Source organism: Harpia harpyja, chromosome 23 (assembly GCF_026419915.1).
Source record: "Harpia harpyja isolate bHarHar1 chromosome 23, bHarHar1 primary haplotype, whole genome shotgun sequence".
In the NCBI taxonomy this organism is placed as follows: domain Eukaryota; kingdom Metazoa; phylum Chordata; class Aves; order Accipitriformes; family Accipitridae; genus Harpia; species Harpia harpyja.
This window is the reverse complement of record NC_068962.1, coordinates 17,989,240-18,015,421: the sequence shown is the minus strand read 5'-3', so window position 1 is coordinate 18,015,421 and position 26,182 is coordinate 17,989,240. Positions and strand designations below refer to the sequence as shown.

The 26,182-nt window shown below is 41.9% G+C and overlaps 1 protein-coding gene across 2 annotated transcripts in view; it reads left to right on the top strand.

Moving 5' to 3' along the window:
* The window catches only part of SRGAP1 (SLIT-ROBO Rho GTPase activating protein 1), a 155,537-nt gene that overhangs the window by 125,326 nt on the left and 4,029 nt on the right, over nt 1–26,182 (top strand). For both annotated transcript variants that reach the window (XM_052774600.1, XM_052774601.1), the window contains exons 14-21: nt 52–129; nt 1,651–1,785; nt 12,083–12,188; nt 15,658–15,882; nt 16,486–16,565; nt 23,946–24,126; nt 24,706–24,840; nt 24,967–25,312. In XM_052774600.1, the coding sequence (XP_052630560.1) occupies nt 52–129; nt 1,651–1,785; nt 12,083–12,188; nt 15,658–15,882; nt 16,486–16,565; nt 23,946–24,126; nt 24,706–24,840; nt 24,967–25,312 (1,286 nt within the window). The remainder of the gene's footprint in view (nt 1–51; nt 130–1,650; nt 1,786–12,082; nt 12,189–15,657; nt 15,883–16,485; nt 16,566–23,945; nt 24,127–24,705; nt 24,841–24,966; nt 25,313–26,182) is intronic.

The following is a 26,182-nucleotide window of genomic DNA, read 5'->3' as shown; positions in this document are numbered from 1 at the left end:
ATTTTAAAAACTAGATTCATTTCTCACCACTGTCTCCCATCTTTGCTGCAGGTCTTCAGCATCAGGGAATTTTCAGAGTGTCTGGTTCCCAGGTGGAAGTCAATGATATTAAAAATTCATTTGAGAGAGGTAATTGCATTTTCATTTATTCGAGCACCTTAATATCTGACATTTAAAAATCTTCTAAATTCTAATTACTTTCTTGGCTGTTTAAGCAGTTTGTATGCACTTTGTGTACTGCACCTAAAACTTTGCACTGTCATATGCTTGAAGATGAAGTATAATGATGACACGTACATGTTTTTCCTCTGTTATGTCCTAGGAGCTTGAGCCTGTTTTTCATTTTGTTTAGATGAGGCATATGACTCTTGAATCCATGGTAAACTTTAGTCTTTTGTTAATTATAAACTGCAAATAATAGCTTGTCTATATTTTATTTTAAAGATCATCAGAAAGGAAAGATTATGGTTTTTAATTAGATTCAAGAGTCTACTTAACACAATTTGAGAACCCTGTTAATTGATCTTCTGGAATACGAGTGCTCAACTTTCTGGTCCCTCTGCCAAAGTGGCATCACGATCAGTGAGAATACGGGCTGTGAAAGGGTCATTCCATTTTCAACCACTGTTTTCATGCCCAAAGGAAACTTCAGCCCCTGAGGAGGAATTATGGGAAATATACCAGGAAGTGAAAACAGCTTTTTAAACATGAGGGGCTTGCAACACCCAGCCTAAGATTGCTCTACTAGGGGAGCAAGGATCCAGCAATCCCCTAATTGTGTTAACACAATACTAGTTGCCATTTTTTTTAAATCTTACATTCTCTTTCCTTGGGTCTTAGAAGCTGTTTTTTTAATTTCCAGAAAAACCTTTTGCAGATCATCTGCTAATGAGAAAACCCTTGCAGCAATAAGTCTTGTGACTAAAAGCATGAAAAAATATGCACAGCATTTTTCTCCCTAGGATTAGTTATGTATCTTGTTAAACCTGATCTCGTCTTTGACAAGATACATGAAGCAGCTGTTTTTACATGCTAAGTAAAACCACATCCTCCTATTCTCCAGCTTTTAAATCTGCCTTATTGTTAACTGCTTCTCCTAGGTAGTGTTATTCTGGAAGATACATACATTTTGAAGTGTTTCAGATTAAGTCTTTAAAATGACACGTAGTTCAGTCATGGCTGAGGTTTCAGTTAGGGTTTCAGTTCCTATACAGTCTTTTCACAAAATGGTTGCACATATTCCTCAATGTTTTGGTTTTTTTCAGAATGAAGACCGAACTCCAATTCAAAGCGTTCTCTAACTCAATTTGCTTTATGTAAGCTCCCAAAGAATAGTCTGAGAAACCCTATTCAATTAAGAACATTTGGCTTTTGTATTTTCCTAACTGTAAATCACAACATGTCCATAAATACCTAGTTGGAAGTTCAGGACCTCAGAGATCACTATGTTACGTAATTTAAAGGAAGCTTTATTTAGGCTGCTGGTTTTAGCCTGGGATTTCTAAATCAGTGTTTATTAGCTTACTTGAATGCTTGCATTGCCACCTCCCACACACTAAAAACAACAAAAAAACCCCACTCACTTCTAAAAATGTTGCATGCAAGAATGCTTCTTCATGTGTGTTTCATTCACTTTATTTACTTTTTAAGGTGAAAATCCTTTGGCAGATGACCAAAGTAACCATGACATTAACTCAGTTGCTGGAGTACTGAAGCTCTATTTCCGAGGGCTGGAAAACCCTGTCTTTCCTAAGGAAAGATTTAATGATCTTATTTCTTGTATCAGTAAGTAGAAATCTCTGTTTCTTTCTCAGTAGAATTTTACTTTCATATACACAGTAGCGGCCTGAAAAAAAGAGCTAACTTCACAGATTTTTCGGAGACAATTTGTTTGCCATCTGTAACAGTCTGGGTCAGTTATTAGTCATACTCACAGCTGTGGTTGTTCCCTTTTTCCAGTGGGATTAATGTACAGTACAACTCTTTGTTTAATAGAACAGGAAGAATATCTTTTGGTATACAAGACATAGTTAAATTTAAACGCATTATTATTATTTTCCTCCGGGCACTGGGGCAGGCAGAAGGGGATGAAGTCATGACCGTGCAAACAGAGTATGTTACTTTCCACAAAGGTTTTCATGCCCCACAGCTTGGATTCGGCACTGGTGTATAAGTAACTAACTGCTTGATGTTGTGTGGTTCTGGACCTTTATTGTGCTCGTTAAAACCTGGACCCAACCGGCAGGAAAACCCTTCAGTATGGGAACGGAGGGGAGACGCTGCGTGTTGCCTGTGGAACAGCCCAGTCTGACTTCCAACACACAAGTTGTAATGAGATGCCTTGGAGGAGCGTTGCATGGGTCTGTGCACTGCTGGCGTCTGTAGCTGGACACGGAGAGGTTGTAGTAATTTAGGAAGTTCTCAGTGGATGAGTGAATTGCTCTGGCATGCACAAAACCTCTTCCAGTTCACAGATCCCTGCAGATGTTGAGGAGAGGTGAGGCCAAGCCAATCATCAGTAGTCTTACTGTTCCCTGGGGGTCCATTAGAAGTGCTAGCTTTGTGGAAGAATTTCCTCCTTTCAACCCTTCCTTTATAACTTGCCTGCTTCAGCCGAATGGAGAAAGAGGCAGTTTCACAGGTAACGAGGGCCAGTCCTTTGGGATATTAATTCGGGCAGGCTCTCTCCAAACTGTGTTATTTGGCAAAGGGGTCTCAGCCCAGCCGTAGGACCGCAGATCGATGTGTGCACAGTGGCCTGGGCTGGCCATCAGATGGGCTTTTCTGCTCCCGTCTGGGGGAACCCAGCATGTGTGGTCTCCTTCCCGTGCAGGGAGGATTGCAGTAATTCAGCCTGGAGGTTACAAATACACGGATCGCTGTGATCAGGTCTATGTGCAATATTTTGTGTTTCAGTTTTTGCGAGATTTTCTGCAGCTGGTGCTATTTACAGACTCAGTGGTATTGAGGAGTCCTGAAGGACCTCAAAACTGCAGTTTAACAGTCTGATCCCTGATGCTGAAGGGGACACTGTCTCTTTAGGAAGCATAATCTTGGTTCTGCCTGAGTTCGGCTTTAGCTAACTGCGGTGCCACAGCCCAGAAAATGTCTGCAAGTCATAGAAATTGAAATCTAAAAAGGGATCATTTTGACTGAGTGATTTTCTGCATGACAGGGATGACGGAACTTTACCTGCACTGATTTCCATAACTTCTGGATGAATTAAAGCATGTCTGCTGGAAAAATTTATTGATTTAATGGCTTCAGTTGACAGAAAATCTACCACATTCTTGGATAAGCTGTTCAAATGATTAATCACTTTCATAGTTAAACATTTGTACCAGGTTTCCTTTTCAAAATTTCTGCTGTCAGATTCTGCCCATTGGATCTCATTATGACTTTACTATTTTGACTAAGCATTAAGAAAAATATAAATGGTGGTTCTTACATGTGGAGATAGTATTGCACTCTGCTGTGTTGAAGAGCTTTAAATAGAATTGTAAAATACCAAGAGTGAGTATTCTGCTTACAGAGATTATACAGGTGAGTGCTTAGGAGTTGCAAAAATATTTTCCCAAAACAACCTTTTAAATGTGTTCCAAGAAGAGGAACCTGGATGATTTAAAAGAGTTTCTGTTCACCATTGAAGCTTCTGAAGACAGGATGGAGTATTTGGAAAGAGGAGTAGAAGTTCAGTGGACTGAGTACGCATACATGGCACCTGCGCAGGCAGGAGAGATTCACCAACCTCTCAAGCGTCACTGTCTGAGAGGGATCCAGTTCAGTTATCCCAAAATGGTCTTTTGTTATTAAGAACTTCAAGAAGAATGGCAATGAATACTAGATCCCTAGCATTAGGCCTTGGTTTCCTTAGAGGATGTTTGCAAGAGAACTATTGCATGTTCAAGGTAGGCAGCAGATTATTTTCTTGTGAAAGAGCTGACAATCTATTTTTTAAATAATAGTCTCATCCAGCACAGCTGAAATCAGTAACAACCAATAGCCTGGAACAAAGTCACTGCTTTTCACAGCCACATTTTGAAATGGGACAGTTATTGAGAAAGAGGTGTTGCCACCTGATCCTGGTTTAGACTGGCTGTTCTCTGAGGCTGTCATAAATCTGGATTATCATCTCTATGACAGCTTGCCAAAATGAGGTGTAATGACTGGGTAGTTCTGCTAGGTTTGACTTCTGCTATTGCTTTCACAGAAGAAAGCAGAGGATTTTCTTCCTGATAATGTGTTGTAAGAGTCCTAGAACTGTTTCTGGCAGGTTTTGGAGGAAACCAGGGGAGGATGATTTTGTTGCTTGGTTTGGTTTCCACAAGGTTATCGTTAGGGGCACTCTGAAATGGCATATCAATGCCTTCCTTCAGCGGAGGGAAGAGGGGTGAGTTTGGAACATGGCAGGACAAAAGGGGTTTTCCCTTGGAGCACATTGGGGTGAGTTTACTTTGTTGTCACAGTGAGGGGTTTGAATGTGATGTGAGGAGAGAAAGAAACAGCTCTTGTGCCTTGCACCCACAGCCAGCCCCAGAACTGCACGCTGCATACAGTGGGCTGTGTGTCTGCATCTTCTGATTATCTGAGAAGCCTGAGGTGGCGTGTTTTTACAGCTGCGTACCTAGTCTATGCGTTTTGTTAAGTGGTCCACCACTTCCAGGAAATAAGATGCTTTTTTTTAAAAAAAAAAAAAACAAAACCCACCAAGCATTTCAGAATATACTACCTGTCACAGTTTAGTTTAAATAGCACCTATGTGGCACATACTATCAAAAACTGTCAGTCTCAAAGACCCTTTCCATTGCTATCTTTTAACCTTAACACTTTGTATATCTTGCAAAAATGAAGACAGTCTAGGCAAGATTTTTCTCCCACTTCAGACTTTGAACCTGTCATAGTTGCATTAGTTTCTTTTTCTGTGCTCATGTGGCCTCACATATTATGTTGGTCTTCATGTTAATGGGAGCAGGGCCAGACCTCCTTTCCTCTGTGAGAACTGTAACTTCTTTAGATCGCAATTGATATGTAAAGTCCAGAAAGCTTTCACATTTTTAATTAAAAGGGTTTAAATACTCTGATTCATATTGCATTCACTGTCTGATAAACAGTGAGGAAAGGAATAAACATTAAGTTGTTTTCAAATAGTTTTTCAAGATAAATGTCAGTGTGGTTTTTTTAATTGTTGGCAGAAATTGTTATAAAAGGGGGGAGGGAGAAAGCAAATTCATGAAGTTAATGTTCACATAAAACTGTAAAAGGGCAGAATGTCACACATTTTATATGGAAATGTAATGTTGCCAGTGAAAAACCCCTTGAAACTGAAGTACTTAGTTATGGATGTCAAGCATAATTGAGGTTACAGCTGCAAAATGAACCTTTCCTCAGTATAACCACTGAGGAATTCCTTTGCATTTATGCATATATTTCCAAATGAAATAAAGCATTGTGATTTAATGCTTTCCCTTTTGCAAATACAGTGGAAACAGTGCAAAATGACTGTGACTTTTAGGGCAATTTGTATTAATTAGACTCATGAGAACAACGTTATTCTGTTTAGGCTTATGAACTGTATTAGATAAAATTTGGGCCAAATCATGACTTCTCCAGGGCAAGCATGAAAGGTAGGACAGAACGTAAAGAATCCATCTGATTATGGGCCATAAGTCTGCATTCTCAGCGAAAAGAGTGGCTACTATTGCTCCCAGCAGCATTCCGCAATCCAGAGGGTAAAATAAGGGGGGGGGGGAGGGAGGAGAGTTGCACTCCACTTCTGCCCCTTTGTAAAAACAGGTTGGGCCAAATGCAAGCAAAATATTTGTGATAGGAGTTAGATGGAGGCAGAGGGTACTGAAGCTGTGCTTAGGGCTGGTCATAATTCACCTTCGCTGCCAGGAGACTGCAGTTCCTCTCTGGTATGAGTTCTTATACATGTGAATTCCAGTTCACTTTTGCGTACATAGCTGTGCAATGCAGCAGCAAACACATCTCTGCTACCCAGACTGCTTATCTTCTGCTCAGGTCATTATAATTCCTCATGGTTTCATCTCCCTTGCCTTAAATTTGATATACTAAGATGCCAGGATGGATGAAAACTTACATCTTTTTTTCCTTCTGATTTTCATCATTTCAATCCCTTGCTGCCAGCAGTGCCCATTTACCTAAAGGCATAAATGTTATGAAAGGAAATTATTTTATTGCTTTTCCAGACTATTGCCCATTACTTAAAAAGTAAAAAACCTATATTCTGAATTGTCAACTCTTCCTGAAAAAGTTTCAACAAAATGACAGCTGTTTCCTTCCCTAAGTGACAGTGGAGACCATTGTGTTTGTCCTCGTGTAATGCCTTCTTAAATAGATCTGAAACACTTGTAAGTAGCATTGCTCAGTTAATATATACATATCTTTGAGTTGGATTGGACTCATCTACTAAAGTAGAAAGAGGCACAAATTGTTAACTTCAGCACTAACACATATTCATGTAGATTACTTGTCAGCTGCAAATTGACCATAAAAATTACATCTGCAAGTGTAACTCAGTCCCGTTTGACATTCAGCGGGTGTATAAAATATGTATTAGGCATTCACGCTGTTACTAGTAGGCGCTACACCCCGTGGAAGTAGCGAGTGACCCCCACATAGAGATACCACATTGGATTTTATCCTTCAAAACAGTGGTCCTAAAGGAGAGAGATAACCTTACATTACCATTGTTTGCTTTCTTCTTCCTCTTTAGTGCTGCTCTTGCCTTTGAAATATGCTTAGCTTGCACAGCACTTGCTGTTAGTGTAGGACAATTCATTCATTGCTGACACCAGGCTTCTCTTTCCACATTTTCTGATCAATAATATCTTCCCCTTGCCAAAAGTTCGCAATTCTTTTGTTGCTACTGAGATTGGCCCATGGCGGCTGTCTGTTAACAGAGGGTGGTAGAACATACACAACCCAGAGCTCATGTTTCTGAGCTCTGACTGCTCCCAGGCTGAATCTTCTCCTCGTTGGATAACGACGTCTCATCACCAGTGCAGGAGAGGCCATGTGTAGAACCAAGACCAGGAAAAGTACAGTGCTTTTGTAGCATTTTTAACTAAACCAGAGTGATAAAGGCATGTAGCTGTCCAGTTGGCCCAGAATATTTCAGAACCACCAACAATTGCTCTCTTGCAGAAGTCTTTTGTTCTCCATCACCAAAGCGCTGCATTTATATATTTGAATATTTATTGCCTTTTACATGCTCCACTACTTCAAGATTATTGCTTAATTAAACTTCAATTTACATTTTCTTAATGTTATTTAGGATGAATATATCCCTTCTTCATTTGTCTTCATTTATGATTTAGTTTTATTTTATTTGTATTTGGGGGCTTGTGTTAGTAATTGTGTTTTCTCCCCTCTTAGGTTTCCTTTACTCTTCCGAGGCAGATTGTTCTCTTTTGATCTGTTTTACTTTAGAGTCTGCCTTTGCAAAAACCTCATCGTGAGTCACCAGGTGGTTAAAATGTGTTATTTTTTGTGGAAGAGAAAAGTGAACATTCATTGATTCTGTATGTCTCTGCAGTAAGCAAAGGTGATGCCGCCCCTCCAGAACAGGTTCCAGTGTTCTTGGAGGCTGAAGATGACACCTTTTAAGGCTTGAGTAGCTAGGATTTATACCTATCTCATGCTATCGAGAACTGGTCCTTAGCCTGTGGCTGACGAAGAGGCAGCTAGCCGATAAGTAATTCTTTCATTTATGCAATGACATTAGTCTCATCTGGATTCATTCATCCAGTTCAAGGACAAGGAGTGTTTGCAGAGGAAGTCCATGGGAGGTGAACAGATAAATCTTTTCCATGAGCAATGCAAGATTGCACCTTAACAGATTTTCTTCTGGAGGTTGTGATCTGCCTCATTATGAACAGGTTGGACAGACATCTCTCAGAGGTGATTAAGGTGAAGTCAAAGGGTGAGAATGTAGACTTAAATGACCTCTGAGGAGTCCTCCAAGTTCTCTGTTTTTCATTTTTTGTAGTGGCTGGTGGAGGCTCCTTAGATCCCAAACACCTCTGATGCTTAGATGCCTAGATAATTTTATGGATACACAGAAAACCAAGCTCCTTATATTATTAGGGTGCTTTGCTCCATTATTGTCTGATAAAAATACATTAATAGTTCTGGGCACGGGTGCCCGGCTCTTCCGCAGAGTGCTATAGTCATGAAGCCCCAGAAGCTGGCCTCTTCCCCTTCTCTTGTTTCACCCCACGAATGTCTCCTGTGCTCTGGGCTGCACTGCAGCTCCACTTCGACAGGAGCACAGTGTTCCCATGCCAAACACCTTCTCGTCTGGCTGGCAGGAAACTCTCCTGCTTGTGGGTTTGACCCCTGTGGCTGAGACGGGTCTGGAAGGCAGGTGTGTCACACCAGAGCTCCAAAAGTTTTGCTCTGCTCTGAGAACTGGGAACTAGAAAATAGTGACCATTTCTGTTTGTGGTATTTACCTGATGATAGTCTTGATTCGTGGTTGATATTCATGTGTCCTTCACACAGATCTCCCTTCCCTCCCTTGCTCCACAGTCAGAAAAAACACGTTAGTTCTCAGTGTGCTTGGCCTTGCCAGAGGCTTGTCCTGTTGCTAGTGTTTGGGAATGTGAGTCTCATCATATCATTAGAGTAATGAACCAGTTTTCAAATCCCCTGATTTCTATTTCTGCTTGGCAGCTAATTGCATTATTAGGACAAGTCATGTAATATCAGCACTTCAGTTTTCTTAGCTGAGAAATGGGTAATACCTCACCTGGTGCTGAGGTAGGGCTAATTACAGTTCTTGAAAATCAGAGTAATGAAAAGAGGGCCTCCAACAGAAGTGCTGTGAGAGGGGAGACACAGCCAGGTTTCTGCAGTGTTGGGATTGCCAGTGGTTCCTTGCAGCAACCAGCTTGTAGCTTGGATGGCCGTTCTGCCCCAAGGCTCTCTTCAGCAAAGCCAGTGGAGGCAAAGCAATGCTTTCTCTTCCCCCTGCATGGGAAACAGCAGACCTGCAAATTCTTTCTGCTGGATGCAGAAAGATCACTCTGTATTCATTCCTTCTTTCCTACATACCCAAACACTCACGCAGTGCACACACACAAGCAACTAATTAATTTGGCTCCTCATGTAAAAGCAGCACACAAATACATAACATTATTACCTATCTCCTTTAAACCAAATCAGTGCTGAGAAAGAAAAACAACCCTTTTGAAATAACGTGGAAAGCACATGAATTTACTACTTGGCAGTGGTTTGGATTTTCAATAAAGGGGCTTTCATGGAAACTGGGACTGGGTTACCAGGAAGGTACTGGAAATACACACACCTCATTCCAGCATGTATAGCTCATAACTGCTTCAGTATAGAGGTGACCTGCTAGTACTTAGTACTGATCATGCTCCCAGTAGGGCAGCTGGAATAGCTCAACGCATGGCCATACAGCCAAACTCTCTGTACCTACCCTGCTCTGTCCGTGCTGCCTGCTGGGACCAGTTCCAGGCTCATGCGTCCTGTGAACCATGTCTAGGAACTGCTTGGAAGAGTTGTAGTTGGCACAGACCACGAGCCCATTGGAGAGCGTGACAACTACTGTGTGGTAGCTGCCTGCTGGTGTTCAAGACTGTGCCCCATCCTGGTTTAGCTCACTAGTTTAGACAGAACTGCTGGAAGGAGCCACTGGACCCGCCTGGGAACCCGGCCGGTGCATTTCTCGGGTCTGATTTGAGTTCAGCGATGACTGAACCTGGTCCCGGGCCAGTCTCCAGAACTGGCTGGAAGAGGCAGGTCTGCAGCACAAGGCGTTAGCCAGGAAAGGCTGTAACACAGAAGGCAGGTCCCGGTGCTGCATCACGACTTCCCTCCAGCCTCCCGCATCCAGCGCACGGGGCGGGAAGGCTGGGACGGAGCCGAGCCACCGCAGTGCTGCTGGGGCAGGGGTGTCGAAAGATGTAACCCACGCGCCTTTGGGCCTTCCTCCCTCAGCCCCCCCCCAAAACATCCACCTGCGCACACGCACGCAGGCTCAAACCCACCCAGACCTACAACTCTGTGCGCAGAGACTCGCAGGCAGGCTTGTCGGGGGGGAACCTCGGCTGAGCTGGAGACCCGCAAGGCACCCTAACTGTAACAGCAGCTGCTTTTGGTGGGAGAACGGGAACTGAAGATACGGGCAGGCTCCTTCCACTGGGAGCGGCTTCGTTGGGGCAGGTGGAGAAGGGCCTTGCACTAAAACTGGTGTCTGTGGGCTGTGCAGAACAGCAGCGTAGAAGTGAGGGTACGTACGTTGGTGTCTCCAAGATGTGTGCACTGGAAAGGGAGAGGAGAACTGTGGTTGCTCTGCAGATCCTCGCTGTGCTAGCAGCTCCCAGGCTTAGCATGTCCCTGCCATGGACTCTGGTTCTTAACCAGTAACCAGAAATACTTCTTGATTCATGCAGTCCACGTTTAACAGAAACATAAAAATAAATTTCAAGTCCCATACTGCACTTGTGAAAGTGTAATGGCCTGAACTGATTTTCAGCTTGAGTTTGGGTTCAGTGTGATTCATTAGGTTATAAATTATACAACTTGTCAGCAGTCCTTTTCCTCACCAGCTCTGCGGCAGCTCACCAGGGACACTGCTCCAGCCTTCAGCCGCTCTGCTAGGGAATAGGTTTTTACCTCCTGCAGGAGTTTCGCTTTGCTGCTCCTGCAGTAGATACCATCATCCAAATGGACTTCTTTCGTGCAAGTGGCGGTGGGCTGTTCTTCTGCAGAAGCTCTCAAGGAGATGAGTGTCACCCCACCCCAGAGTCTTCCGTTCCCCAGCATGCTAGTGGTGCTGAGCCGGTGGCATCTCCTGTAAATGCAGGTGTAGGAACAAGTTTTCCCCTGCAGTTTACTACACTGGCATTTCCTAATGAACTATAGCACTTCTGCGTGGTAAACAGAAGTCTCGCTGCTGACATGCTCTGCTTATGCTTAGTTCTTGGTACCAAAATACTAATTGCTAGGCACCAGTTTTCTTCTAGGAAACATGTCAACACACATTTTGCACCTACAAATAAATGCTGATTGGTAGAAATAGCCATACCAAAGAGCACAAATAAACACCAGGAACTCTGTTTACAGTTAGCACGTTTTTATGTAAGCAATTATTTTAAATGTATACTCTTGAATATCACATTTTGTGGTACAAACGGCTTTTCAGCTATTGGAATCAGCTCCAGTTTCTCATTTCCAAATTTTTGAATATCCATTTCAGTGCCACTGGACAGTATTTCTCATGTAGTCTGCTAAGGTTTCCCCTAGATGTTGTTAATTGCAACATTCTTTCTTGGCTGATATAAAAAGCATTTTAAGTTGTTTATAACAGTGTCATTTACACAGAAAACACATTGAGTAAAAAATTGAGATATTACTTATTTTGAAAAAAAATGTATGCTTTTATCCCATCACTAGCCCACTTGCAGCCACATAATCTTTCTGACCAACACAGAAGACAATGCATCCTTGTTATAAGACATTAGGAACTGATGCTTTTATTAAGCTGACCTTGTTTTGCCCGCTTCAGAAGAATTTTGGTGGACTGCTACATGTGATCTTTGTGTTTGTTGCTTACACACCCTAAAACATAAGGCCTTTCTACCACTTTGCCATTAAGAGAGTTATAGCTGGACATTTGATTAAGTAAGCTGATTAGAGAAGCTTGGTGATTGGAATATTATATCTGACATGACTATTCAAATAAAGAGAATGAATCTGTGTTTGAAACTGATGGCAAACATCTCTTCTTGGTTCCCTCAGGTTATTTATGTACTGATACTGTGGTTTTGTGAGCTGTCTAGCTCAGCAAATGGCCAGGGTTTGACTTAGGCAGATTTGTGATTTCTTATATTTAAACATGTTACTTTTAAACTATGTGGTTTTAATGAGAGGGAGAAGGACTTTTAGATATTATTTTTCTAATAGGCCAAAATGTGAAGATACTGGCTGGGGACATGTGATGGTAGAGTCAAAGTAAATTGAGTAAACTGACTGAGTGGTATTTTAGACCATCATAGGAAAGAGAATTTAAAATATTTTCTTCTGTTTGCAGGAATAGACAATCTCTATGAGAGGGCTCTTCACATCCGCAAACTCCTCCTTACTTTGCCCAGGTCGGTCCTTATAGTGATGAGATATCTCTTCGCCTTCCTCAACCAGTAAGTGCTTTATAATTCTCTGAGGTACTGTACCTTTATCTGCCTTCCTCTGCTGGTATTGAAGTTCTTTGGGTTTACTCATACTCTGTGTAGAATTTGCATTTGAGCTCCATTTAACACAAACGATGATCTTCTAATTGGCAATGGAAATAGAAGGAAAACACCAGTTTTCATTCAAATTAAAATTCCATTTGTCCAAAACTGAGCAAGGTTGTACTAAGACAGATTAAAGTGTTGTCTGAAGTGGGGAGTGCAGGCTACAGCATTAAAGCTGATAACAAAATAAGCTGATAAGAAAAATAACAACTACAAACTCTAACTACATTAAAAATATTTTACATAATTTAAAAGTAGAATTTTTTTTTTCCGTATCTCAAGCTGATTTTAATCTCCTGGTGGGAAAAATAAGCAGTATATTCAAGCAGCACAGGCACTACAAGCTACCTATTTGATGGTAGGCACTGCCAGGGTGAGACTTTATATTGCTGCTTCTATTTTTTGGTAATAGGGCTACCAGTACAGAGAGCATACATCCCCTGTGTATGCTTTGATATAAAGTAGCTTGGTTCTCACATCGCAAAACACAGGCAGCTGCTGGAAGGAGGGTTGTGTGAGAAATGGAAAGTGGTGTTCATGTCTTCATCATCCCAGAAAAAACTTCTTCATTCTCAAAGAGAAAATAAAAGACAGGTTGAACAATTGCACTGTGTTTCTCTCTCCAGTCCTTCACAGTCCTCTGGTTTTGCTGACCCCAGTATTTTCACTGAAAATTTTGCTTCTTGTGCACTTTGCCCTGATTCTAGCTTTTCTCTTTCTGCTGCCATATTGTCTGTTTCCTGTTGTATCTGTTTTCATATTGCCTTTTTCCTCTTTTTTTCCTAAATTTGCCCTCTGCTGATTCATTCTGTCTCTGTGACCTTCCCCATCTCATCCATCCTGTCTGTTCCTATAGAAACAGGGTCCCTGCAGCCAGGTTATGTGTGCATGCCTGTATTCACAGCTGTTCCCGTTTCCTTTCTTCTAGTAATTTCTGAACCACTTTCAATCAATATTTAAAAGAGGGGCAGAGATGTAAAGTTTTATGAAAATAACCATTCATTTGAAACATAAATTCATCCTCCAGAAGTGACACTGTGTAAATGTCTCAAAGGCTTATATCACAGCTTCTCTTCTACTTAGACATACAGATTGACCAGAGCTATATGAGGTCGTACTTGTTACGTGGTCATGTTAGCTACATCAGTGCTCTCCACAGGAATGCAATTCAGAAAGCAGGCTAAATCCCTTACTGCCTCCAAATTGCTCCTGATGCATCCACAGGAAAAACATTCCCAGTTTGTCTTTCTGCAAATCCAGTTCTGCTTTTTACGTATGCAGTTATGCCTGCTTGGCCACATGAAGTTATCAGACCTCATGGCAGACCTCATCAGGTCTAGCCTCCTGCTCAAAGTTAGATCTGAAGTTAGATCAAGTTGCTCAAGGCTTTGTCCGGTCAAGAACCTCAAAGGGCATAGAATCCACAGCCTCTCTGGGCAGTCAGTCCCGGCGCTTGGTCACCCTTATAGTGAAGAAGTTTTTTCCTGCTTCCAGTTGGAATATCCCTTGCTGTGACTTGTGTCTGTTGCCTCTCATCTCTTTGCTGTGCACCTGTGTCTGACACTCTCTTGTTTATAATTTTGATAGTAGAAGACTGCAGCTAGATTCTCCAGTAGCCTTCTCTTCTAAAGACTGAACAAACCCAGTTGTCTCCAGCTTATAACCCATATGCTCCAGCTCCCCAGCCATCTCAGTAGTCCTCTTCTGGACTTGCATCAGTTTCTCAGTCTCTCAAAGCTAGACACAGTACCTCATGTGCAGCTTCACAAGCACCAAGTAGAAGAGGAGTAATCGATTCCCTTAACCTGCTGGCTTTGCTCTTCCTAATATAGCCACATATGCAACTAGCCTTCTTTGCAGAAGGACGCGTTGCTGAATCATGTCCAACTTCTTGTCCAAGAAGTTCTTTTCCCAGTGCTTTTCCTTGGGAGCTGCTATCCAACGGTCAGCCCCAGACTGTGATAATATATGGGATTATTCCATGCCATGGGCAGGACTTTACGTTCGTCCTTGTTGAACTTGATGAAATCCTCGTTCGTCCATTCCTCCATCTTGTCAAGGTCCTTCTAAATGGTAACCCTGACCTCTAGAATATCTACTGCCCCAACCCAGTGTGGCATCATCTGTAAGCTGGCTGAGTGTGCACTCCATCCCATTGTCCAGGTCATTCATGAAGGTGTTGAACAGTATCAGCCCTAGTATGAGCCCTGAGGAGCACCACGCATTACCAGCCACCAGCAGAACTTCACATGTTTCACAATGATAGTTGTAATCTTTTTTACACGTTCTTGCACACATACAAAGGCTGAACCACCTTATAAATCAGTAGAACAAGATGTCTCCAATTAACACACAGGACATGATAATAAGTCATGGCATAAGAAAGGGGAAAGCATGATTAATTTTACAAGCTACTTATGAGGGGAGTCATTTAGAAGGTTTGCCTCTTCAGTTTGTATTGTTTGTACATGGAAAATACTCTCTAAAATTCCCTTTCTAAAGGGAATATAATGTTGTATTTAAACACAACCAGACATAATAATTCATACACTGCTTCAGAGTGCAGAACAACACTGAGGTAAAGGGCATCCCAGCGCTTCAGGATCTATTTGGTTGGCCCTGCACAGAACCATTCAAAAGCCAGCATTTCCACTAGAAATGTCAATGCTTTTAAACAAGGGAATAAATAGCAACTTTTCATTCAAAAGCAAAATTGAAAACTAGTAATGTTGCAGTTTCTGGAGGAAAGAAGAGCTTGCAAAACTTGATTAATAAGAACAACCAAAGCCTTTTGTTTGGACACTTCCAAAATGAAACTCTTGTGGGAGTTTGTGGGCAGAAGCCAAAGTGCTCAAGGATTTTAGGTCCTATGGTAAAAACAGAAACCAGAAGTCACAAGAGCCTTTGCAAGGTCCAGGAACTTAGTTGCCCCCGGAAGACAATTCAGTCTGCCTAAGTTATATAGCCAGTTGATGGGAGAGATTCATCAAGGTCTGATGAGAAATGGTAGGTATATATACCCACTTTGGATCCAGTCCAGTTGGGCCTCCAAGGATAAGCACTGATGGGACAGAAGCAGCAGCAGTTGATGCATTTTACATTAGCCCATTAGGTCAGCATACACTAAACACAACAGTGTGGGAACACATACATACATATATATATATATATATATGTGCTATAAACTCACTTTATAATGCATATAGCCTATGGAAAAAATCCCCTTTTTTGTTTTGTTACTTTACGTGGGATTAAGTGTCAAGGAGAACAAGAAATCTCTAAGTTGTGATGGAAAATAAAGTTTCTCCAGTTTTCAGAATAAGGTTAGTCGCAGTGGAAAAGTCAGTTTTTCTTGATTTTTCTGTTACAACAGCCTTTCACAGTACAGTGATGAAAACATGATGGATCCGTACAACCTGGCCATTTGTTTTGGGCCAACCCTGATGCCTGTTCCAGACATACAAGACCAGGTGTCTTGTCAGGCACACGTGAATGAGATAATCAAAACTATCATCATCCATCATGAGGCTATTTTTCCAGATGCTAAAGAACTTGATGGCCCAGTGTATGAAAAATGCATGGCTGGAGATGACTACTGGTAAGTCAGAATATCACCTTTCTATGTCCTTAACAAAATCATTAGGCTGACTGTCTGGATAACTCCTGTGACACAGAATTACTTTTGCACACAACAGAAGTATAAAGATAAATAAGAAGAGCATTTAGGTTCACATAATAAAGTGACAGCTATAAAAAACCATGAAGCAAAGCCAATTATGATGGGGTTCCCGACAACATTTTGTGGAGGAAGCTACCCTTGTGTTCAGCCAGATGCAGCCAGAATTCCAGCTGTACTGTGCAGAGCACACAGCCAGGTAGGAAACTGGCTCTCTGGCTGTGAACCACCTTAACAAATTTCAGCGTATGATGCCTTCTCCCTGCTCCTTTCCTCTCTTAACAAGACACACACGTTTTTTATAAATTAAAGGATTCAGAGTTTCTGGGAACTTCTTAATAACTGAAGATGTTTGAAGGAGAGGTGTGTAGGCTTCTTCAGTAATTGTGTATTGTAGCATGTCATAAGAATTATGCTGCAGAAAACTTTAAACATTATAAGAATAATTTTAAATAATCTCGTGGGGGTGGCATATTTTTGATATGTATGGTTTCTCTCTCTGCTCGACCTTTTGTTTCCCTTCAGTGACAGCCCATACAGCGAACATGGTACATTGGAGGAAGTGGACCAGGACGCTAGTACAGAGCCCCACACCAGTGAAGACGGTATGTCTCTTACATTACTGTGCCTTTGATGGGAGTAAGTTTTCCAAGTGTCTCATGCAGGAGACCTTCTTCCTTTCCTAATTGCGTCTTACTTGAAAGAAGGGGATTTCAGTCCTGGTGTTCTGTAGCAAAGCTGGAATCTTTAATCTCTGTTTGTGTGCTTTTTCACTCTGATTCATCTGTGTTTGACCAGCTGTTTCCTTGTTCTCTCCTGATTTGCCCAGTCACAGGAAGGGCAAGAGAGAAACTATTTCAGTCAGCACATATTATTTTCTGATAGAATGCTACATTTTTAGTGACTTTTTATCTTTTGTCTGCAAAAGCTAAACTTATCAGAAGTGCGTCTTTAAATATTTCAGCTAAGGGATATTTGCCATTCAGTGGGCTCTATTTTGATATGAATTTAAAAGCTGTTCCATCTGAGGGATTTATAACTACTGAAAAACATGTGTGCATCCCCCACAGTGAAACTTAAGAACAGTAGTCATTTGCTGTAAATATTAATCATGTATACTTTGACAGTTCTGGGTACGATAGATATCCAGGAAAAATTTGATGCATCTCTATTATATCAATTCTTTTTAGCCAGGTTTCCTAAAGGTGTATTTGACTGTGACATATTTCAGCTGGACCATCCTTCAGATGTCCCTCCCAGTAACTTCTGCCCAGTTTCAAGCAAATGTAACAGATGGAAAGAGGTGTCAAAATTGTTAAATAACTACCATTTTCCTGACAATTAGTAACCAGTTAGAGGTGAAGGATTCAGAATAACACTCCCTGTAGAGAAAAGCTGAAGTGTGAGCTCACTGCATATCTGGCCACCAGGCAACCCAGACAGAGCAACCAGCACATGTGCACTTAGCACTAGCAGAAACAAAAGCTGCCCCTTGTCCATCTTGGAGGATGCGTGGAAGGCGGAAGAGGAAGGGACAGAGAGGGGGAAAGGGGAGGAAAAGAGCTACAGAAGAGAAGGAATTTTTTTTTTTTTTTTTTTCAAAAGGATGTCATAAGGGATACTGGTTAGGAGCTGGGACAATTGCCATAGGGAAGGGGAACAGGAAGGTGTATCTATAGGAAACCTGGCTACACTGGTCCCATTGCACACAGAACAATGTAAGCAATGGTTCCACTCTAGCTGTACGCGTCCGCTTTGTCACGTAGACAAGCTGTCAGTGACAGATTGCCTGTCTCTTCCCCTTTGCCGTGGTGAGGAGGGGCAGGCAGAGTCTATCAGTGCAGCTGTTTGGGAAGAAGGGACAGTTGGGTGGGCAGGCATCACAGAAGGGGGAAAAACTGAGGATGGGAGAGAAGTCAATGTTAATCTTCTGCCTGGGGTGTATACCCATGCCTGCACCCACAGCAGGGAATACTGACAGTTTTACAAGACAGCCTGTACGTGGGTTCCACTTGACCAGCTCTGTAGAGCTAAACCCACTGTCTTTCTACAACACAGCTCCGCTAAATGGTGTGAACAGACTCATAATTGCATTTTATTTTTCCAAGATGGTATAGCCATACTTTACAAGAGCTCCTTTTTCCATTGGAGGTATGAAGCAAGAGTGGAAGCTGAAGAAGTCTGTCTGTCTCATTTAGAGCACAAGTGAAGTAGTGAAATGCAGGTGACACACCAGTTCAACATATTGGGGCCAACTTTGGGATCCCATGACCAAACTGAAATATAAAGGCCCGAGTGGGCATGGAGAAGAAGTGCAGCTTTTCAGCAGCAATCAAAAGCAGTTACTTGAAAACCATGCCTAGGAAAAAATAAAACATCAGCAGGATCCAGAGGAGCAGGACCAAGGCATCGTATAATGTGCCTCAATAATCATGGGCTCTATGCCACCACTGTGTTGTTATAATAACAGTTCCTGTTGAGGTGCTACCTGTGTTATGACTCTGTCGCTGGTGAAGATAAACACTGAAGAGAATAGCTGTCAACAGGACAAAGTTCTGTTAAAAGATTTAACTGCTCAAGACGTGGTTTTTTGATCACCAGATTGGTCAGCAATTTAATTCTAGTTGCCCCATCGCACCTTTTTAATTAATTCAGTGCCAAAAGGAAGTGGACATTTGTGTTTACAGTGAAATAATTGTTAGCACAAAAATATTTATAATCTAGGGAAATACTGCTGCAAAGTTAAAGATTAGCAAGCCTGGATTGCACACAGAACAGTGTTGGTCTTCGGTTCCCAGCCTGCAAGCTCTAACCCATTTTTTTCCATGGATACAGCTTTCCGCTATAATAGCACATTTTTCTAATGTAGGTTACAGGCTTTAAATTCAATGCATTCAGCATCTCTTTGCACATACATTCATGTGTTTGTCCTTTGGACAATTCCTTTTAAAAAATTTTCTTGAAACCAGATGTGAGAATAGATGAGAATTTTTCAGTTTGCAGATTGAACTTCGTGAGAGTCACTGATTGACCTGTGGTGCACAAAAAGAAAGCTTCTACTAAAGGGTCTGGAGTATTTGGGGGGGGTTAATGTGATTGATTCATTGATTATAAGTTGGATGCATCACTGCCAGCTGTGTGTGCAGAGAAAGGGAGGCGCAGCATTGCTGCTGTATTGATCAGACACATGATACTTACGTATTTCCCTGTTAGGACATGGAAGAAGCAGATTCTATGAAGGGGGGAGGGGTGTATGTTTAGAATCTGATTCGTTTTACACTAAAATGTTGTATACATACACAAGACCAAGCAGCTAACCCCATGGGCATTACAGGGTTATTGAAACATAATCCAGAGGCTATGATCAAAAGCAAAAGGCTTTATTTTTCCACTTTAGTTATTGTTGTTATAAGAATTACTTGCTGTATAAAGTTAAACTATGAGTGAATCTCTCTGTGCCTACTAGAATAAACCCATCTATAGGGGCCGGCCCAGTAGCACTAGGAATGTTTAATTACAATTTAGAAAACAACCAGACTTTTTAAAACTTGAAAATTAAATTATGTCTGCAGAGGTAAAGTCTAGTAGCTTTGGAAAAAGAAGGCTGGAACTTATAATTGAGCATATAAATACTTCATAACTGCTTAATTTTAAGCATATAAATTGCCTTCTTTTTTCTAAGCTTACTGGTGTTCATGTATTTCTGTTCATCACTGGAAAGGGAAGAGGGAGGGAGAGGGAGATGCATTTTACTGTAGTGTTTTCAGTCTTTTTTAAATGTGCAGAAAGTATCCCTGTTAAGGAAAACACGTAAGTTTCTTCTTTCTCCTAAATCTGGAAATGAAATTTAATTTGTGAAGTTCAGAACATCTGTAATCAAGCTGAGACACAAAAAAAACTATCTGTAATTTTGCTGCAGAAGAACATTTACCTGAAAGTGCCTCTGCAGTAAAATTCAAAGGATATTGTTCATGGTTTGCGAAGCAGTTTTTAGCATATTTCCTTCACCTTCAGTTTACTGGAGATTTTTTTATTCTTGTTGGAAGCATATGGAAAAGGGTGACTAGGTTTGTTTTCAAAGGAAGTAAGAGAATTTCCTGAGGAAGTTAAACAGATGGGTTTCTCCTGGGAAAACATACATACAATTAATATCATACTGTTCATAGATATCTCATAGTGTAAAAATTGAGATGGCAGTTCTGCTTGAAACAAAAATTACAGGGACACATAAGACACCAAGTTATTGTTGGGTCCCTGAACACATGGTAATTTTCCTGCTTTTCAGTAGTGCATGCTGTGATCGATATTTTGCCAAATTCTGTTCTGTCAACACCTTGCAACATTTCTTTGCTTTTGCTGTTCCCCAGTCAGAGAACTGCTGTCCTGAGGACAGGACTTTGAAATAGCAAAGCTGCTGTTCTCTGATGGGGTGCAGAAGAGGATAAAGACATCGGGAGATAGCGTCTTCCCAGGGAGTTCAAGGACATACTCTATTCCCGACAGCCAGGGTACATCTGGGAGAACTGAGGCAGAGCAGAGCAGAACACCAGCAACCCCCCCCAAAAAAAAAAATGCAGGGGATGGTCTCCCCTCTTTTCCTTAGCTCCTTGTGCCCCGAGGCGTAGAGAGCAATGCAGTGCCACTTCAGTGCCATCACCTCTGCAGGCGGGTTAGTACTACATCTGGCACTCCAATCCCAAAATTAAAATTAGCACTTATGTTTCTTCTGTCCTTTCTGCTCTTCCAAGCAGCAGAAGCTTTTCCCACAGTTCTTCAGTTTGTCCTAATTTTTCACTACCATAGCATTGCCTGAGTCACTAGAGATGATAGCTGGTGAGATCCTATATGTCATCAAATACTTCTTGCTGCTGTAGGCAAATGCCCCCAGGTATGGACAGAGCAGTGCAATTACATTTCCCTCCGAGCTGTCAGTTTTACTGTTAGACATTCAGTACCACACAGAATTTGAGTTACAGATCCCAAATTTAGCTTTCATCACCTTTGCTTTTTTGGAGATTGTTCTCTGTCATTCAGTAACCTTGATATTAAATGGCTTAACTTTACAAAATGCATTTATTTCTAGGAGTAACTGTCATGGTACTTTGGTTTTAACTATTAAGGCTTGACCTGTAACAAGGTGAATTACTATTTAAGTACAGTCTCAGTACTGTTTGCTGTAGGAAACTTCTCTCTGTGTAAAAGCAACATTCAAGCAAAGAATATGCCCCTTTCAAAATAGTAAAACCTGTCTGAACTTATTTTTGGTTCTATTAAGAAAACTGTGTGGGATCTACTGGGCACTTCTGCCTGAGGAGGTGGGATTTGTTATCCAGGCAATCTAACGAACGTGTCTCAAAAGTCACATCCCTTATGGGTACATTACCAATTTGTACAGCTGGTTCCAGTGGGGCAACTTCCTTCAGACCTCTGAGAAAGTATGTGAGTCTTGCAGGCGATGGAAGGGTACAAAAACCAGATTTCCATCGTGCACCACACTTGGATTAGTGTAATTCCACTGACGGAGATAGAACTGTTTCTAGTTTAGTCCATTAATTTGTAAATAAAAAGACCTGTATACTCAAACGTGGGATACTGTATGGTCAACATACTACAGTATGTTGAAATTTGCAGAGAAACGGGAAATCCCATAGCTAATTAGTGTAGGGGTTTATCAATCAATCCAGTACCCGTGACCGTTATCACTTCAGAGAATGTCAAAGGAAAACATGTACAGGAAATTTGGGATTTTCTTACTTGCTCTAAAGTTTTTTTTGTTTGGTTGGGGGTTTTTGCGTTTTAAAGTATTACCCGTTAGTGAGTGACTGGCTGTCTGAAACCTGGGAGCTTTTGCTTCTGAATTCTTGACCCACTTTTCCATAACCCATAACTTACCGACAATCTGAGAACAGTGTGTTCATACAAACGTCTTCTCCTTTTCAATCCTACCTGTTCCCAGTAATACCTTCTTATAACGAATTCCACAAGCAACATGCGTGTGTAAAAACAGTGTTCTTTTGTCAGTGTTACGTTATTGCCATTCGATTTAATATTGCCCTCTTAAACACAATGCAAGATAAACAGGCATGTTTAGTTTTATTTCTTTTCATTTGGCAATAGTGTCTTTCCATGCCTATAGTTGCTTTGTCACGTGTGTACTTTCTGTTAGAGAGAGACTGTAGGCAGAGCATCTAGAAATGAAAACAAGATTGTATATTAAAGGTTTCCCAGTTTTCCTGAATGTTTCCTTCCATGTCATCTTTACATTTTCTTTGCTTAAAAACATAAAACTAAGAAACTTGTCACCCCCACCCACCCACCAGGGAATGCCTGCCAGTGAGCCATCCAGTAGGGATGCATTTTCAGGAATTAATACTGTTATTGCTAAATTTTTATTTGCATTTATATAAATGAAGTAATTTCTGCCAGCGTACATTACTTTTGCATTTGTAACAGTGAATTCCCCATACCACTGTATGCCATCTCTGGAAAGTTTCCAAGTTTGTAACTCCTAAACTCCCTGCAGTTTGTCACTGACAGGAGGTCTTAGTGTGACTGCAGAGGCAGCAAACCACAGGACAGCCTTCTGCAGGCTGGGCAAGTTATTAAAAAAACAAGCTGCAAACTATAACTTCAGTAAAGGTGCTATCATTATGTTCTTCTGCTGCAGGATGAAGTTAATTTTAAAAAGACATTCCTGTGCAAAATGTTGTCATAAAGGGACAGTGGCTTTTATTATCAGCCTGGTTCTTTGGGGAATTGCAACCTCAGCGATTTTAATTTGCACCAGACAGAAAGTTGCTATGCTAGTCATTAGCCCAGGTGTTAATTTCCATCTAAATGTTGCTCTAATTATGTAAAGAAATTTGTCATTTCGGGGACTCTTGAGTTATTGGTATCAACAAAGCGTGTGATTGTTAAACCTGTATTTTGCAGGGTTTTCTTTATGTTTTGAGACTGTGATGACAAATTTTAATCTGTTTGAGCTCCGGTGCTTTTTGTTTTGTGCAGCAGAAACTGGAGGTTGTTAAAATCATAGCTGTTTCACTGATGTCCGGGCACAGCTCTGAAGATGCCGGCGGGCAGACACTCGGCAGAGGCCCTTCACTGACATCAGTCGGGTTCTGACCCAAGCATGGGTTACAGGATGGAGTCCATTACCAGCGTAAGGCTGAATTTACCAGCATACTGACAGAAGATCAGCCAGGACTGCTGTAACCAATGTTTGACTTCAGAAAACACCAGCCTCCCCTGCAGAAACCGGAGGAGCCCGGGATGTTGGAGCAGGCAGAGCTGCCTTAGGCGACTTCAGGCCACACAGGGACTGCCCCTGGGGAGGAGAATTTCGCGGTCTGGAGCCATCTGCCTCACTCAAAAAGGGTGTTATGGAAGGAGATTAAAGTGCTAGGTTTCGGTGTTGTGTAAAACACTAGGTTTTCACTAGGTCTGCACACACGTCATGTAAAAGACAGAAATCTCATAGTCCAATTAGGCAGAGTATCCCTACTCAAGCCCAGGGAAATCCTGTCTTCCTCCCTTTGCCACTGCAGATGTTAAAGGCACTCCCGTTTACTTTTTCTTTATCACACTGGTTCCTCAGGCCTCTGATTATTCATCTGAGTTTGTTCATCTTGCTTTCGGAGGTCTTCATTGCCTGACCTCCATCCCACGCCGCAGCCGTGAAGGAGCCCTTGCAGCAGGAGGCAGAGGCCTCTCTCCCAGCAGCAGCTCTTGTAACATTTGAATGTGCTGTTATGTTTTCTGCAGCTTGCGAAGATGTTTCATACCTGGGGCACGGATTGGTTATTGTTCTTTGTAAGGGACGTATTACAGCTACTGCCTAAAGTCTGCCTTAGCTCAGCTGATCTCTGTCAGCTCTGCTCAATAAGAATGAGCACTGAGAAAATGCGATAAATGGGTTTTATGGAACCAAAATGAGCAGATAAGCCAGGGTGGAATCTGATATCTGTTCTTTCCTCCCTACCCAGAGTGCGAGCCCATAGAAGCTATAGCCAAGTTTGACTACGTTGGAAGATCTGCACGAGAACTCTCTTTCAAGAAAGGAGCTTCCCTTCTGCTCTATCACCGAGCATCTGAAGACTGGTGGGAAGGAAGGCACAACGGAATTGATGGCCTTGTCCCTCACCAGTACATAGTGGTGCAGGATATGTAAGCAGTGTCTGGTGTGACTAGGTTCTTTGTGGGGTGTAAAAACATGCTGAAGCAATTAACAAAGTGATTTCCAAATGGGACACTGGTTTGAAAGCTCAGATAGATTAAACATTTGCCTTCTATGCAGGATGCCTCTGTCTTTATTGCCCTGAATTGACAGCTCTTAATCAAAAGCTACTACTAGGCTAAGCTACTTTGTTTATGGTTATGTTCCCAGTACATTAAGAGACAGATGCTGCTGCACCTATTTTAATTTGACTATCTCTTTGTAGCAATTGCTGACATTTAACTTCAGAATAGCAAGGGCTGGAGAAATGCAGCCCTGAACTCTTGTTTCACAGTATTAAGCATGTGCTTTGCCAAGGATGACAAAGTTCTTCACAGAAGGGTTACACTCGAAATTTAAAGAGCTCAGTAAACAGAAGGATTATAAGCAATTTTCTGAGACGTGGAGGGGCTCCAGTGCATTATAACATGCCTGCTTTTCTTAAGGGGATTAAAATCTGGGAGTGCCAAGATGCTGTCTGTCACATTTAACTCACTGACTGCTCGTCTCACCGTGTGTGTTCTGTTCAGGGATGATACTTTCTCAGATACACTGAGCCAAAAAGCAGACAGTGAGGCCAGCAGCGGACCCATAACTGAGGACAAGTCATCATCCAAGGACATGAACTCTCCCACTGACCGTCACTCTGACGTGTATTTAGGAAGGTACGCTTGAGCATAACGTGTTTCCAGTAGTACTGCTCACAGCTCGGCTAACACACCAATTACGTCTCCACGTGCTGATGGTGGGTCACTACAGCTTGTCCTATAACCACTTCTTTGTTGGTGCAGGCAAAGAAAGAGATCAGAACCTCCGCCTCCTCTAAGACGCCCTGGCAGGAGCAGTGATGGTCACTGCCCGGTACACCCACCTCACCCTCTCTCCAACTCATCTGTGGATCTAGGTTCCCCCAACCTGGCAACTCACTGCAGTCCCAGAGCCCTCCTTCAAAATCGCAACCTCAATGCTGACAGCCCTGAAAGGCGGCGTAGACCCGGACATGGCAGTCTCACTAACATCAGTAGGCACGATTCTCTAAAGAAGATTGATAGCCCTCCAATTAGAAGATCTACATCATCTGGTCAGTATACAGGTTTCAATGACCATAAACCACTGGACCCAGAGTCAATAGCTCAGGTTTGTGTCTTTTTTATTTTATGTCACTCTCTGATTTTCTGAGGAGCAAGTCTCAGTGAATAGCACAGCACAGAGTACATACACTGGTCGGAGTGTGTGTGCAGAATATCCTACTTAGCTTTCTAAACAGAGTGTGTGTGAAAGAAGATGCATTAAGGGATCCTGGATAGAAGAAGCACAAGGGGGAATAGACATTGCAGAAGCAATAAAAAGAAATTATTTCCCGTTATACTGTAATGAAGTTGCCTCTGCCACACAGAACACTAGGATAGTATATGATTACAATAGCTACGTAAATCGCTGTGCTCTGACGAAGGCTGGTCTATTCTAATTTGCATGTAAGTAGTGTTCAATTATTTCTCAGTATTATGGTATGCAGAAAAGTCCTCTGACTGGCTGGTAGCGACCATTGCCATTCAAAGCACAGATTTACATTCCAGGGTCTTGTGGATTTTACGTAGTTTTCATATAGTTCATATATAGTTCATATCGTATGTTGATTTGATGCTTGTAGTTGTGCCTAAGAACATAATGTGCAAGACATTGCACCTGCATTAAATCGTGGCCCATCTTATCCCTGTGTGAACACTCACCAGTCTCATTACTGGCAGTGAAGAGGTGAGAAGGACGGAATAGGGAGCACCCTGATCATCAAATTGGTCTGTTGTACAGAGCTGGTAACAGCTCTTGAGCAAATAGATATCGCTGTCTTCAGAACTCATGTCTTGTCTTGGTAGGATAACATGATTACTAGGAGCACCCTGAGGGTACAATATGATTGCAAAAGTATTTTACAATAACGCTGGCACTCCTGTTTTAAAATTTAATGTACTGGTAATGCTTGCTTTCAAACTCCGCTTCCAGCAGGGA